At 37.1% G+C, this 16,211-nt stretch overlaps 1 protein-coding gene across 1 annotated transcript in view; it reads right to left on the bottom strand.

Moving 5' to 3' along the window:
- Positions 1 to 639: 639 nt before the first annotated feature.
- The window catches only part of tdrd5 (tudor domain containing 5), a 34,447-nt gene continuing 18,875 nt past the window's right edge, over positions 640 to 16,211 (bottom strand). Inside the window, exons 14-17 of the mRNA XM_030132696.1 lie at positions 13,487 to 13,549; positions 11,603 to 11,764; positions 9,121 to 9,292; positions 640 to 749 (exon numbers count right to left, since the gene is read on the bottom strand). Coding sequence (XP_029988556.1) covers positions 640 to 749; positions 9,121 to 9,292; positions 11,603 to 11,764; positions 13,487 to 13,549 — 507 coding nt within the window. The remainder of the gene's footprint in view (positions 750 to 9,120; positions 9,293 to 11,602; positions 11,765 to 13,486; positions 13,550 to 16,211) is intronic.

Genomic DNA, 16,211 nt, shown 5'->3' on the forward strand with positions numbered 1-16,211 from the left:
ACTTCCTAAATTATACAAAGTGTTTGTGTTTTTTCAGCACAAAAAATGTCTGTGAATCCATCAACACTGTGGTTTTGTCTTAACGGAACTCATTTGTTTTGAGTAGAAGGTGCAGAAGTATTTCACCCATCTGCTACACGGTAGAATTAATCACATCCTGTTTCGTGTTTAAATTGATTTAGAAACGTTAAGAACCACATGATACATTTGCCTGGAGTATAAACTTGTATATCAAATCAGGTCTGTTTATTTCCAAAACAAACTACTGACAAAACACTTATTTTGTGATGGACACATTAATGAACTGCTCATTTTAACAGTTTTTAATTTTTTTCATTCTGTCCAGAACAGGAATATTGACAGATATTAAACTTAAGATTTTCAGAAAAACCCTTTATCACTGACACATCGATGGCTTCTGAGAAAATGATAAAAGACTACAAGGTTATGAAAAAACTCCAAAATAAAAGAATCCATAAAATTATTTATAATTTACAAGAACTGCCATCTACTTTGTTTATGTCCATCGAACAAAGAGACCAACATTAAACCAACAGAGTCCAACTCACTACGGGAAGAATCTAACTGGTACTTTGAAATGGATCACAACATTAAAGTGACAAAGACCATCTAAAAAAGTCAGAAGGGAACTGAAGACCGTAGGGACAGCTGTGGTTTGGACCCGAACAGAGGAAAGTGGATGTTGGTGCTATGTAGGTGGAACGGAGAACCTTGAAAACCTGGAGAACCTGGAAAAACACAATGTAAACAGAAGGACATTCTTACATGTGAACTGGAATACACGTCTTCATTTTACTGATATGTCGTCGCTGTCGGGTGGAAACCTCTTAAGTCCATTTTTGGTCTTTTTAATTGTCATAAAATGATTCTATTAGTCAGTTTTCACGTTGGCCTGATGGTTTTAGAAATATTTACCCAATGATCAGTGTTGACAACAGCTTGTGACTACATCTCTTACCTCTATTCATTGATTTAAAACACGGGTGTTAAACATACGGCCTGCCAAAGGGTCCAATCTGACCCTTGGGATGAATGTGTGACATTCAAAAATTACACTGAAGATATAAACCATTTTAATGTAGGTTCCACATTGAGGGCAATCTGTTCTCTAGTGGGTCAGACCAGTAAAATATTATCATAATAACCTAGAAATAATGAAACCTCCAAATTCTGCTCTTTTAGTGTAAAAAAGTAAAATAACATGAAAATATTTACGTTTACAAATAGGGGTGCAACGGTGCACTTGTTTGTACTGAACCATGTCAGTTTGGGGTCTTTGATACTGGGTAGAGGTGTACTGAACAAATACATGTGGCCTATGTGAAGAATGCAAACACTCGGGAAGCAGGGTGGACACAAGCAGAACCCATGTGCAGGGTTTCCCCTGTATACAATCTGCAGCAGTGCCCATGCAAAAAAAAATCCACTTTATTCTGAGGCTGGGGCGCCAATAAAGGGGGGGGGGGGGTAAACATGACAACAGAGAGTATAACAGAGGTGCAGAAAAAGGTCAGATGTTGAAACGAGTAAAGTTTCACTTTTGGTTTTCCGGGAGTTCTGGAGCCCCCCCCCCCCCCACACACACACACACCTTCACTGAAAACGTGTCGAAAATGTCTCAAACCGAAGACCCCTGTGCTGAAAAACTATTCTTTTACAAAAAACTATGAATAACCTAAATGTCTTGAGAAAAATAAGTGTAATTTCACCAATATTCTGCCTGTCACTAAATGTTTTGTGTATATGTAGATCCACTGTGAAGTTGTAATGTTTGTGCAAATGAGAAACTGAGGCATAATATGGTTAAAATTGCACTTATTTTTCCTAATAAATTAAATTTTTTTCATTGTTCATGTTATTCACTTTTTTTTAGGATAATTTATAGATGTAAGTATTTTCATAATGTAGTATTACTTTTTTCACTCTAAAGCACAGAGAGAAGTTTATAGTTGACACTATTTATATATCATTAAGTTATTAATCTACTGGCCTGGCTGACTTCAGATCATATTGGGAGGATGTGGACTAAAACTGAACTAAAATGAGTTTAACACCCCTGATTTAGAATATACATTGTTTTCCCAGTCTCCTGAAAAATAACCATTTTGGACATAAGAGGTTTCCGCCCGACAGCAACAATATGTTAAATGATATATGACATGATATATGTTAAATGAAAACAAAATAAAAACCTCTTATCAAATTATTACTGAAATGAACTCTCCAACTTCAACAAAAATATCTTCACACATAAACACAAACTAATCATGTACAGATTTGTCTTTTAATCCAGACAGATTTAACGCTACAATAGCAACAGTAACATTAAAACATCAAAACATGGCCAAGTTATTTTGTATCTGTGCTGACTTTGTGTACTCACATTATATGAAATGTTTCCATGTTCAAATGCAGAGTGGTTTTATTCCATGTAACATCCCTTTTCCTTCAGTTGCCAGTAGGGGTGCAATGGTACACGTTGTACAGTCATACCGTTCGGGACACCCCTCACCGTTTGGTGTGAGCATTTACCGCGGTGCGGCTCATTTGTCATTTTCAAATGACATTTACAGACAACTCACGCTTATATTAGAGCTTTGTAAGATGGCTGGCTAACAGAATTCTACTGTCGGTGGTTGGAGCCGGACACGGAGCCCGGCTAGAGCATTATGTGTGGAGCCGGACTCAGTGAGCCCTGGCCCCAGCCACACGGCAGACCCCAGCACACGCCAGAAGCGACGCAACCTGGACGCACCGCAAGCCGGGAGCGGCGGACCCCGGCTCGAGTCAGACACGGAGCACAGCCCTTCTACTTCCAACTACCCTTCTCAATATTAACATTAGTATTCACATCAGTAAATCCTCCTCTGCTGTCGCCATGTTTGTTATTATTGACTTTCTTCTTCTTCTCAAAAACTTTACTCTTCTTCATGGTATTCAGCCAGTATGGTAATTAAGAGCAGTACCCTCTGATGGATTGACTGAGAAACGCTCATTTCAACATACAGGACGCATGGAGGTATGAAGGTAGTGATGGACAACAATGTTAGAAACTCATGAACTTATTTACGTACGTAAAGGAACATAAATGAGCCTTAAGGCTCTCAATCAGCTCACATTTATGTTTCAGACACACAGCCAGGCTCCAGCCGGGCTCTGTGTCCAAACCGTACCAAACCATGACTCAAGAACGTACTGAACCATGGATACCCTATACCATTGCATCCCTAGTTGTCAGTAAATGTCATTATCTCCTTTATGAAAACTCAGGATGCAGTGATAGATGGCAGGTATGTGATGTTTCTGAACATTATTATCACCAAATAAGACGTCAGGTGTCTGAATCCCAGTAAGGACATCAGATAAAGTGGTTCAGGCAGGACAAATTATATATAGACTGAGAAGCATTTGTATTTGTGACAAAGCTGCTGACCTGATGCTCTAGAACAGGGGTGTCAAACATACAGCCCACTGTTAATATCTTAATAGAAGTAAGCGAGATTTCACATATTCAGCCTATTACTAAATGTTCTGTGTATTTGTAGATCCATGACTATGATCTGAAATGTTCTACCTCTAAATTTCTAAAATATTTTTCCTGCTCTGACTGTAAAACAACATTTTTCTGCCACAACTAACCATCTACTTTCTTCACATCTCACTGAGGAAGAAAAATCTACCATTAAACTTCAAGGAAATATTGATGTTTTTATCTCAAATCATCATGAACAGGACATCTTACAGCTGTAGACATGATGTGTCCCAATATTTTTGTCCATATACAGGGTGTATAAAAAAAACTATACGTTTTGAAAAATTACCCCCAGTTCCGCATTTGATCATTTTTGGAATTTTCTTTTCTGGACGTCGGTAGGTAGGGGATTGGTGGATATTTGTCCAAATTTACTGACCCAGGTTTTCATGCATGAGTGAGCAGGGGCAAATTGCGTAATCCAAGTTAAAATTGGTTTAGGCGAAGCAGTGGTGGGATTTAAATCCAATCAAAGTTCATGGGAGGGGACAATGGGCATCCATCTTGTTTTCCTCAAATTGCCAGTTTACAGCATTAACACTTTGGCCACCATGTCCATTTCATGAGGGTTAGGGGTGTAAGAAAACATTGGTTCTGCAATATATCACGATATTTCATTTCACAATACTGTATCAATATTAAAAAGTACTGTATTGATATTTTTAGGTATTTATTCAAATGCAGATACTGTGGAGGTTCATTTTTGTTTTTTGTTTACATTTTATTTATTATTTAACTCTCTTATTAAATAATGTTAGTTCTTTTGTTGGGATTGTACAAAAATAATGTTATGATGTTAGCTATGAACAAACAGAATACGAACATTTGAACAGGATCTTAAACTGTTCTGATCAAATAAAAATGTGTTTAGTATTTGTGCATATTACTGGACAGGGATTAAAGCAAAAATTTTTCATCTGACTGAAAATTTTCTTCTGGTCAAAATCATTGGCCACTATTAAAAATGATGCAATACAATACTACTACAGTGTACAAGTTTATATAGTCAAATTTGGCAATACTGTAAAACACACTGAATGGGAGAGTGTACAGGTGTAGAACATTAGTAACACGGATACAAAAAATGTCATGAGTGGTATTGGTGGGGGGTCTGGGGGTCCTCCCCCAGAAAATTTTTAAAGCTTCAGGTCAATTTTGGTGCTCTCCGGTTAATTTTAAAGGGTATGAAAACCTTTGAAGCAAGTGAAAATAACTAAAAGAAAACCTTACTGCAAAAAATGAGTGAAAAACTTTTCATTTAACAATTTAGGAATTCCTAAAACATAACTCCAACAGCACATGAATTTTGGGGAAAATGTCTGTGTAAATGTAACCCTAACCAACTCATACAGAATTTTCTTGTGGTAAACAACGCACATGCATGCACCAGGCTGCTTCATTTTTTTGCACCATGATCTAATTGGAGTTCCATCATCTCCCTTCTCATCAAGCCATGCTCACCTCCATCTATTTTTCACGCATCTCTCAATAGTTCCCACTTCAGCACCTTCCTCTACAAACGTGTCCATGATGTCGTATATGCTAGCCAAAATAATCTGTACGTCGTCAAACCTGCGTCCACAACCCCCTCCCGCCAATATCATGTTCTCTTTTGATTGGAAGAAATTACGTCAACTGAAACAGAAATTATATTCCGTTCCAGATACTCTCTGAGGGGATTTAAAATACAGTGGCTTTGCCAAGGGTGTTACTCATTCATTCAGTTTTATCTTCGTACTGTACCACACAGATAGAAATAAGATGCTAAACGGGTCAAAATAAAGCACTTATGCAGTCGGGCGCGTAACCGCGTAAGGCCGCGGCGCGCACAGCCGCACGCACGGGAAGGGCACATACACACACACACACACACACACACACACTAGTCATATAATGGCAAGAGGAGATAAGCTATGAACCCAAACATGAAGGTACATGTAGATCAGTTCTGTCTTCTTCCCTTTTCGCTGTGGTTCTTTCATAATGAAAGCTACTTGTTAGCACTAAACTAAAGTTAGTCTGGAGGCTGAACTTCGGTAAAGCTGAACTTGTCCATGTGTTTCTGAGGCACATAATGAGCAGCGTTTCCTTCCAAAGATAAATAGTCATCAGTCTCTTCTCCCGACATAAAAATAAAGAAGTCATCTTATTATCATCACTGTTAAACGTATCAGCCCCCTGTGTGTGGTGTGCCTGTGTTAAACACCTGCAGACCCAGGACAGCAAACCCAGGACAGGATCGCGGAGTCACGTGGGGAAGTTACTTCAATATGACTTTTTTCCCCCCTCAACTTTTCCATTTGACGGAAATCCATCGTGGTGACGGAGAACTTTAATCCCTGGTCTAGTATTGTGATTTGTTTCGTATTGCCAGATTCTTGCCAATACACACCCCTAGTTAGGGTTAGGGTTAACCCTAACTTTGCCTGTCCTCAGTGACATTTTCAGACCTAAACAAGTTGAATTAACTTTGAAAGGCAGGAACAGCTGCCATGGGTAAAGAAATGAAAAATCTGAATTCAACGTGTCCACATACTTTTGTCCATGTAGTGTAAATTAGCAGCGCAGTCAACCTCTTCTAAAAAAAAAATACTTACAAGGGTCAAAGGTCAACTCTACATTAGCAAGTCATTTGTTTGGTTTCTGTGGGATGTCTGAACGTCCACGGTGTCAGAAAACACATACGATGGAAGTACATGCAGGAAAATATCTTTGAATCTGCACTAAAATCCTGTGATTATCTGTTTTCATCTGTTCGTCGGCTACTGCTGTGAAAAGCGGTTTGTGTTGCTACCCTGTCAGTGAAAGCGATTTGGAGATAAATGTACCGTGTCCCCCCCACCCCTGCTGTGCACAGAGGGTTCTGCTTTTTTTCATTAACATTGTGCTAGAGAAAGCATTGTGGAGCAGCAGTGTATCGATATCAGGACAAATGCAATGAAAGCAGCTTGTTGGGTCAAATAGCTCTGGTAACAGGTCTAATTGAATCTGTGTCAGGTTCTTAGTGCAGGAACATCCACCACTGCAAGCAGCAGGACGGAAATCAATACGTCCTCTCTGCATCCATGAACACACTCTAATTTCATTGAAGGCTTTTCAGTGTGTGTGGACAGAGCGAGGGAGGCAGAGGCAGGGGATGTATGTGCAGGTTAATGAAGGTCATTGTACAATTGTATTAGAAAATGTGAGTGGGCGACACTGAATGAGCCTTTGTGTCTACGTTATGACTTCATTTCCAAAACCAAATGGACACTGTTCAGATGAAATGATACCTTTACAAGTAGTTAGCCTCATAGTGTAATTACCCAAGACATGTTTTTGGCTAAACTGTGGCACCTGTATAACTTTACTCTCCTAACACAGCTGATTCATTTTATACAGATATTATAATTTAACCAAAAATATGACTCATGCTATGTGACTAACAAAATTATTAACTATGTGATGACTTATATATTCCAAAAATGTACCAGAACAGTATAGTGATGTCCCCATCTGGATTTTTTTTTTTTGCTTCTGATCCGATTTATTTTAGGATTAGTTTTGCCGATATCGATCTGATACCGATCCGATTCCAACTTTTTACAATGAAATTTTGATTTAAATTTGAGTCATTATTTATAGGTTATTATACTATTATTTTACTTGGGACCACAATAGGGCTGAATGTGGAACCTGAACTAGAACAAGTATGACACCTTTGACTCTTAATGACTTTAGCAGAATTTTTGCTCTTTCCAAATTCATACTGTGGGACAAATTAGAACCTTTGACAGGCCGGTTTTGGCCCATGGGCCGTATGTTTGCCACTGCTGTAGTGTGTCTATGGACAGGTCCGTCCAGGGATTATATGGGGTGTGTTACGTGCCGTGCGTTAGTGATACATGGATCAGTGGGTTACTTGTGGGGTGGGTCAAAAGAACGTCAGTTTATTTGCGGGACGGGATGGGGCATGTCAAATAATTCCACAAAAGCCCTGCGGGTTGAAAAAAAAACGACTCGTGCATCACTACCGGACCATAAAGTGAAAGTCAAACTTATAAATGTTTTACTAATCCCTCTAAGCCTCCCGCTGTTGTGCAGCTAATTTTCCTTTTCTCTACCTTCAGAAACTTTAATTTAAGAACAGGACATTTCTTTAACCCACGCAGAACCGGGCCCAGATCGCAACTAAATCTGATCCAATCTTCTAAAAACTGCCAGATCAGCAGTCAATACTGAACTTAAGATCGGATCGGGACATCCCTAGTACAGTATGAAAAAACTGTAAAAACTGAACTCTGATGTGTCCCAATGGACATTTTTGTCCATTTGACACAATTTTTCCTTTTCCTCTGGCAATCAGTTTGGCTACGTTATTGCTATGTTATGCAGCTTTTTGCAACAAAGTCTCTCAATAAAGTTTAGAATTTTAATTTTTCAAATAAATCATCAGAACACTGTGGAAAAAAATGCATTACCCTTTTGAGTCATTCAGGACAAAAATGTCCAATTCTAAAATATTTTTGTCCTGAAAGACTCCAGAGGGTAGGACATTTTAAATCTGATGTGACATTTTAGCTCATCTTTGACATTTCCAGGACAGATTGTTAAAAGAAATAGCCCAGCCACATAAGTTGAGTAAAAACTGATCACCATTTAAGGTCATAACATCGCCCAGCTGTAGTTGGATGACACTGATCCAGATTTATGTATTGATTTGAGGACTGACTGACTTGTTTTTTTCTTTAAGAATTCATAACGTTTTGTTGTTTTTATTTATTAATTAACAGAGCCCATCGTCTCAATAGGTGACATTTTTCATTGTGTTTGCACACAATAATTAACTACTTCCCAAGTGTTGGGCAAACAACACAAAAGACAATGAACATCTTTTGTGCACAGGATAATGAACTTGCAGAAAATAAAAACATGTTAACACATGCCTGTCAGGATTTTAGGGGCTCAATTTGATTTGGATTTTCGATTCAGTTCAACAATGTAATAACTAATATAAAATAACAATTCTCTTTCCTGCTCCAAACCACTGTTCTTCTATGACCTGCTATGCTATTCTGTCAACTACTACATTTTGCCAACAGCCTAATATAAAGAAAGCGTTAATTTATTTCTGTGACTATGACAAAGAGATAAATAAAATCTAATAAAATTTCCAAATAAAACCAGCCAGGTTTGTTTTCAGACTATTTAAAGACTTGTATGGGCTTGATATTTACAAAACTGAATTTAATACATTTTAATACAAATAAACATTGTGTGTTTTACTCTGGATGAATCGACCTACACCTGTTTCTAATGCATTTTTATTTCTTTTTTGTGCACAGATGATAAAGACCATCTACTGTCTGTTTCATTCTGTAACTATTCCTAGGTTGTGGTGTCCATAAAGTTAGATCTTAACTAATTTGTCAAACATTTTCACCGTAGATAAACATATTTACTAAAATAAAGTCACAATTACTCTGGTTGACTTATTTCTAAACAAACAAAAAAATATAAAATATGTATGTTCTATGAACTGGCTGTAGGATAATCATTTATGTTCAAATCTGAGCATGCGTGCGTACCTTTAGAGTGGTCCTGGATTTGACCCAGGTCCGGGGTCTGGACGGTCAGGGTCCTCAATAGTGAAGGTGTTTCGAACTTGACCAGAGACCACATCTGTGCCTCGTCTGGTGTTTGACACAAGGAACTGGAAATTCCACTGGATGGAGACTTTGGAGGGGTCTCAGTCAACGTCTGAGAACAGTTAGAAATGTCTTTAATTAGAAAACAAAAAACTTAAATCTTATCATCTATGGTGCCTTATCTTCCAATACAGGGATGTCCAACTCATTTTAGTTCAAAATAATAACAAAATACCCTATAAATAATGTCAACTCCAAACTTTTCTCTATGTTTTAGAGTAAAAAAAGGAAAATTACATTACGAAAATGTTTACATCTACAAACTATCCTTTAAGCAGTGATATTTTGCTTTTTTAAATGGAATTATGCATTTTCAAACATTTCCCTGTTGTCTACATAAACTGTAAATGCTCTGCTTTGGCCTGAATTCTTCATTAATTCAACTCCACAGGTCCATCTTCAACCCTATTTCTGAGTAATGACACCAGAAAGGTCATTTTGAGCACTGGCCCTTTAAATGCAAATGAGCCACTTCAGGCCGTGCCCCCACCAGGTTGTTGGCTGTGCTGCTCTGTCCCGTTCAACCAACAACTGAACATTTTAGGTAATGGGCATATTTTATAGTTTGGACATATTTTCAGTATGGACTACAACCGCTACTGCTGACAAACAATTATGTCGTACTCTGAGAAATGTCCATCAGAACTCTGGACCTTATATGTGCAAATGTGATGACACAACTAGTTACAAAAGTAATAAATTAAGGAGGAATTAAAACTGGTTGTAGAAATCCACTGGATTTTTTGCCAGAATGAATATAAAGATAGCTTTGCAGAACCTGGAGGGTTCAAATTCAAACTGTATGAACTATTAGGGTCCAAAATACACAAATAAATGAACCACAGACTAAGAAAAGTGGGTTTAGCAAAATATGACCCTTTCAAAAATGTGGATAACATGAACAACCTGAAGTTACTTAAGAAAATAGGACCAATGGCCCTATAGCTTACCGGCCAAATTAAAAGCTTTGGGAAATGTATCCAGATGCCATTTATTATCACCCAGTTCTGTGTATTTATTATATTACAGAAATAGCCCATGTTTTGGTTACATTCCAATCAGATCTGTAAAAAATTCAAATTCCAACTTGATATCACTGATACTTACTGATTTATTGGATCAATCCACTTCCTATCTGTTACAATGGGAAAATTTTTCAAAGTCACACCAAATCCAGAATCAGATCTGGATCGAAATAATTTCAATACCTTGTGTTGACATCATCATACAGAAGCTGTATACCAAGTTTGAAGTCAATCAGAACTGAAGTTTCAGAGAAAAAGACAATAGAAATTTTTTCCCCATAAGAGCCCATGTTAAATTTTCCATAAGTTCCCGGGTCTAGAAGAAGATCCTGATCAGCATGTGCACATTATGTTTTGGTCATCTCCCCATCAGGGCTGGACTGTAGAAATTTACACTGGATATCATTTATATTTACTGAGTTATTGCATCGATCCACTTCCTATCTCTTATAATGGGGAAATGTTTCAAAGTCACACCAAATCCAGAATCAGATCCGGATCCAAATAATTTCACTAACTTTTGTTGACATCATCATAAAGAAGCTGTATATCAAGTTTGAAGTCAATCGGAGTTGTAGTTTCGGAGAGGACGACGATTGAAAATTCTGTAATGGACGACAGACGACGACAGACGACGACAGACGACGACAGACGCCACCGCCGGACGCCGCATGACGACAATAGCTTACGGCCTGTCGGCCAGTAAGCTAAAATGTAAATGCTATTTTAACAAAATTCTGCCTCAGTTTATCATTTACTCATGTTCATTACAACTTGCAGATCACAGTGGATCTACAAATACACAAAACATTTAATAACAGGCAGAATATTGGTAAAATTACACTTACTTCTCAGGTTTTTCATATTTGTTCAGGTTAGGGATGCAAATAATCCATTAATTCATTAATGATTAGTTGGTTGACCTTGTTGATTGATTAACAATTAATTGATAAGCAGTGATTTTCCCGTGAACCTGAATTTCTCTTTAGATAGGGTATATAAGAATAAAAGCTAAATATTGTTTATGTACTTCATGAAAAAAGCATGTCATATTCCTTAATATTTGATTTACTGAACCATTAGGGATACAGTACAGGCAATGACATTTACGGAGTAGAACTAAAATTCTGCATAGAAATTAAATAAAATAAATGGATCTGAAGGGGGGCAATTTAGAAGAAAGGTTCACGCGGGGGATGGAGCTAAAGGAGCGTGGAGATGCTGTGGGTCATGGATTAGGGTTTACGGTTAGGCATTAGGGTTATGTGTTTGACACCTACACTCTAATATATTCTGATAATAATAATAATAATATTAATAAAGTTGTTGCTTCTTACCTTCTGATCAGCTGTGCAGTGAGGTGGGGTCGTCTTGGTGTGGATCAGGTCTGGGGTGCCAGGAGGGCTGGATGCAGGACTGGTAGGGGCTTTCCCAGGTGTCTGTTGGTTCAACTCGCTGCAGTTGAAACCTCGGCCACTTACTAAATTAAATGGGCTGTCCTTAAGGAGATATGGCAAAATAAGATTTTAATGACACCTCCACAAAATCTTTGTCAATATGTACAAAAACAGCCATATCTGCCTTAAGTGTTCTTCACTTTGAGTGGAATATCAATATAAAGAGCAATAAGATTTCAAATCAAATCAGTCTGAATCATATTAACCCTTTAATCGCCAGAGTTTTAAAAAAAATAATTCAATTTTGATAACATTTCAAAAACCTGTATCTTGAAAGCGGTTAGAGATAAAGTCACACTGTAAAAGAGAAAAATATTGGGTATGACCCAAAGTTTATGATGGGAGCAAATGTACTCATATAATTTGCATATTGTGATGTCATAGGGTGGCAGCCATACTGGATTGTGCAACTTTGAGTAAAATTGAACTTTGAACATATTTACATGGACATTTTCTTTGTGTTTTGGTGGTTTTTGTCATTTTATCCTTAAAACAAATGAACTTAAACATTAGTAGAAAGTAAAATGCAGTAAGTTTCAGTAGCTTTTTATCCAAGCAGAAGAGAATCCAAATTTGTCCTTATCTATCCAAACTAAAACTAAATTAACTTTACCAACTTACTAAACCAATTCAGGACCACACCTTTAAAACGGGATTTTCTTCTTCACTTTGAATAAACACATGCCCTGAAATGGTGTTAGGACTGAAGGGGCACATGCTCGCCACCTATTGGTGGGAGGTGGTAACAGGATTTGGAACTCTATCTGGAGCTACGGTCTGTTTCATATTCAGTTATGTTGCTGGTAGCAATATTGCAACTTTTACAATTAGAGAGTTAAAACAAGATGCAATAATACTAAGGTAACATGCTCATAAACAGAGTATGTGAAGTAAAAAAATGTTTCGTTTTGGAATGTGGGCAACAGTTGAGGGTTCAATCCAATTCAATCCATTTTTATTTATAAAGCACAAATTTAAAGGTAGGGTAGGAGAGCCTGAAAAAAACGGTTCAAGCAAGCTACATTTTGAAAATACATAATTCAAAAGTCCAAACTCCTTTCTTCAGACTTCCCCTGCAAAGCCGTGCCTCCAGAGTACCGGAAAACGCGACTGCTTGTTCCCGAGGGCTCACGAGCGCTGCACAGCATCAAGTGTCCTCCCCAGTGCAGGGTTATTCAAAAAGAATGAACCGATTTCATGAGGCATTGCTTCAGTTCTCAAGCATCGTCATGGAATGAGTCAGTGACCATTTGAAAGAGGAGTTTTCCAAGTTTGAGCTTTTTCTAATGAAAAAGTGCCCCAGCGATAGATTGGTTGGAAGAGGAGACCTTGCTCTTTGTGCTCAATCATTTTGATGGGCCGGTTAAAATGATTGGATGGTGTTTTTTCAGTCTTGTCCGTTCCACAGGTGACTAAAATTGTTTATTTTTGTGTTAGAGCATTTAATTAATTGGTTGCAATCAGGGTGTGAAGGGGATTTTAAGCAATATAGTAAAAAAAGGCTCCAGGAAAACATCTACCCCACCTTTAAATAAACACAAAGGTTTCTAAAGAGCTGTACAGTCAAATAAACACAATAAAAACATAATAAGAAAATAAAATACTAAGATAAAAACACAATAAAACATCATAAATAAATAAATAGACTGTCCACCCCCAATAAAATATCTGCGCACATAAAATCAACAATCTACATGGTGTTAAAAGCAAAAGCAAAGAGGTGGGGTTTAAGGGTTAGATAAGCTCAGTGTCCGCTGGTGATACCTGAACGTGGGAGTTGACGTCACCGTCCCCGATGTACTCCAGGCCAGGAAGCACTTCTTCATCCTGAGACACCAAAAAAAAAAAAAAAAAAGAGACTTCCTTCAGAATCATCTTTCAGGAACAAACATATTGTGCTTCTGTCTTCAGAAAGGTGAAAAGTATCATTAGAGTGTTTAGAATTTAGATGTTAGTGTATTGTATTACAGAGGAATGTGTTTACATCTACTGTGTTGACGCATCACTGTGAATATATGACCACTAGAGGGAGGAGGGAGACGCTGGAGATGAAAATTAACGCCAAGGTAGAGTGGAGAATAAAAAGTTTAAAAGTATTTAGAAACACCTTTTAGAGTCAAAGAAATTAAGTGATAAAAATAGCAGCGGTTGTTTTCTCCACTGGACTCAGCTGTAAATGAAAAGAATGGAGTTTGATACAGACATGTCAGTGTTTCTTCTCCACATGTGAGTTTGATTATGAGGCTCATGAAGGTATAAAGTTATTATGGGATGTTTTTATCTTTGCTAAGTTGTCATTTGTTGATCCAAAACAGAAGTGATTTGTGATTTTGATGTGGACGTTTTCTGTCTAAAAAATTACAACTGAGATTACTTAGTTAAGAGTGCAAAACTCAACAAACTGAAGAAAAATCAACAAAATTATTTAACAGCAAACCAAAAAATATCCTCGTACTAAAACAAATTGTGAGATATTCTGTCAATGTAGCGCTTTTTTAGTTTAAACTTTTTTTTTAAATATATATTTTGCTTTGCAGTTTTCAGTTATATTAAAACAAAAAAAACAGATGTGTAACAACTAATTATCAAGTTTAAACCTTCTTTTCTTGTGAAATTAATTTTGCTTTATAATACAATTACATTGTGTACATTTGGCTGACTTTTTAAAATGCATTTTAATAATTCTTTATTATTATGATTACTGTAATAATCATAATAAAAAACAAAGCTAAGCTAACAGAGCTATAATGTAACTGATGCAGCATGTGAAGATTATAAGACAGTTATACTGACTGACTTTTAGTTTGAAGAAGAAAACTTGTTGATACCATAATACAGATGTGTCAAAACAGTGAAACTTTACTCTTAATTCGGTGACTGATACAGTCCGTGGATACATAATGTTTTTTGTGTTTGTTTTGTTAGCTGTGGATGTTATCTAATACATAACTTCCGCTGCTGTTGATTTTTGGTTGTTTTATAAAAAAAAAAAAATCAATAGTACAAATAAGCCCTTTAAGCATAAAAAATGTGTCAACTTTGACATCGATTTACTGAAACAGATTTATGAGCAGGAGGCAGCCTGTTTCCCCAAAGTTATTGACATCTACCTGAAAAGTAAAAAAGAAAACACTGAAATAAAGGTGAGCCATTAGGGTAGTAAGGTTGGGCTGAATGACTAATCAAAATATTTTCAGAATTATAACACAGCCAAGAGAAATATCCAAATAAAATGAGGTGCAACGTTTTACTAAAGGTCAAATGTGTCATATCAGACTTTTATAAATGAGCCGCAGAGATGCCCTGCTCTATAAATCCTATTCTCCAGATGCTAGGGAACGTTTTTGTTTGTTACAGATTGGAGTCAAAGTCACAGCATCATCATTTTTACATTTTTTCCAGTGAAAATTAAAAGCGAGAATCACAACTCGCAATCTGTAATCGCAATACTGTCAGGGTATTTGCCTAAACAATGCAAACAGATTTAACAATAACAACACAACAAAGCTGCTTCTGACAAGAGTCGGGCAATAAAAGTGTAAAATGTCGTTCACTTCATGTTCGATTTAACGTCGCTTCAGTCGTTAACATAAGAAAGAAACCATCTGTAATTCAATAGCCGTTAACCACCTCACTGATTGGCTGACATTTTATTTACGATGACCTTCCAACAGTGTGACGATGTGTTGAATGACACTGAACTCCAACCCCCCCCCACCTCTGGAACATGAAGTATGTGCGTCTGATGTGCATGAACTGACTGCGGTTGTGTGTCTGTATTGAGGGTGCTAGTCGCCGCTGAGGGCCTGGAGCACCGACAGTATGGCCAGTGAGATAAGAGCCATGTACAGCCGAGAATAAAAGCTTGGTTACAGCAGAACAGTAAAAGACTGAGTGACAAAGAAGTGAGGGAGAGACAGAAGAGAGACTCAGATAAGAAAAACTGAAAATCCACAACTCACATCCAATAAACAACTATTATGTGTTACTACATGAAAACATTTAAGAAACACTATACGGACAAAAGTATGTGGACACGTTGGATTCAGATAATTCTTTTCTAACAGGGGTCTGAGATACAAAACAATAATGACAAATGTTATAATATAGTTTTATATTGGGATAAATATTGCATTGGTTAGTTTGGTTTAAATTGAGAAACAACTCACTCAAATCAGGACATCTTACAGCTATAGTCATGATGTGTCCCAATATTTTTGTCAATATACAGTTGCGGAAAAAATTATTAGACCACCCCTTGTTTTGTTCAATTTCTTGTTCATTTTAATGCCTGGTCCAACTAAAGGTACATTTGTTTGGACAAATATAATGATACCAACAAAAATAGCTCATAATAGTTTAGTTTCTATCTTTCCATTTTCCATGTTTTCTTGATAATAACCAAAATCACTTCAGTTCTTCCATCAATATCTATGGTACAGTACTGACAAAAACAGTGCTTTTAGACATTCCATGTTTTCTTTTCTGT

Source organism: Sphaeramia orbicularis, chromosome 4 (genome assembly GCF_902148855.1).
Source record: "Sphaeramia orbicularis chromosome 4, fSphaOr1.1, whole genome shotgun sequence".
Classification (NCBI taxonomy): domain Eukaryota; kingdom Metazoa; phylum Chordata; class Actinopteri; order Kurtiformes; family Apogonidae; genus Sphaeramia; species Sphaeramia orbicularis.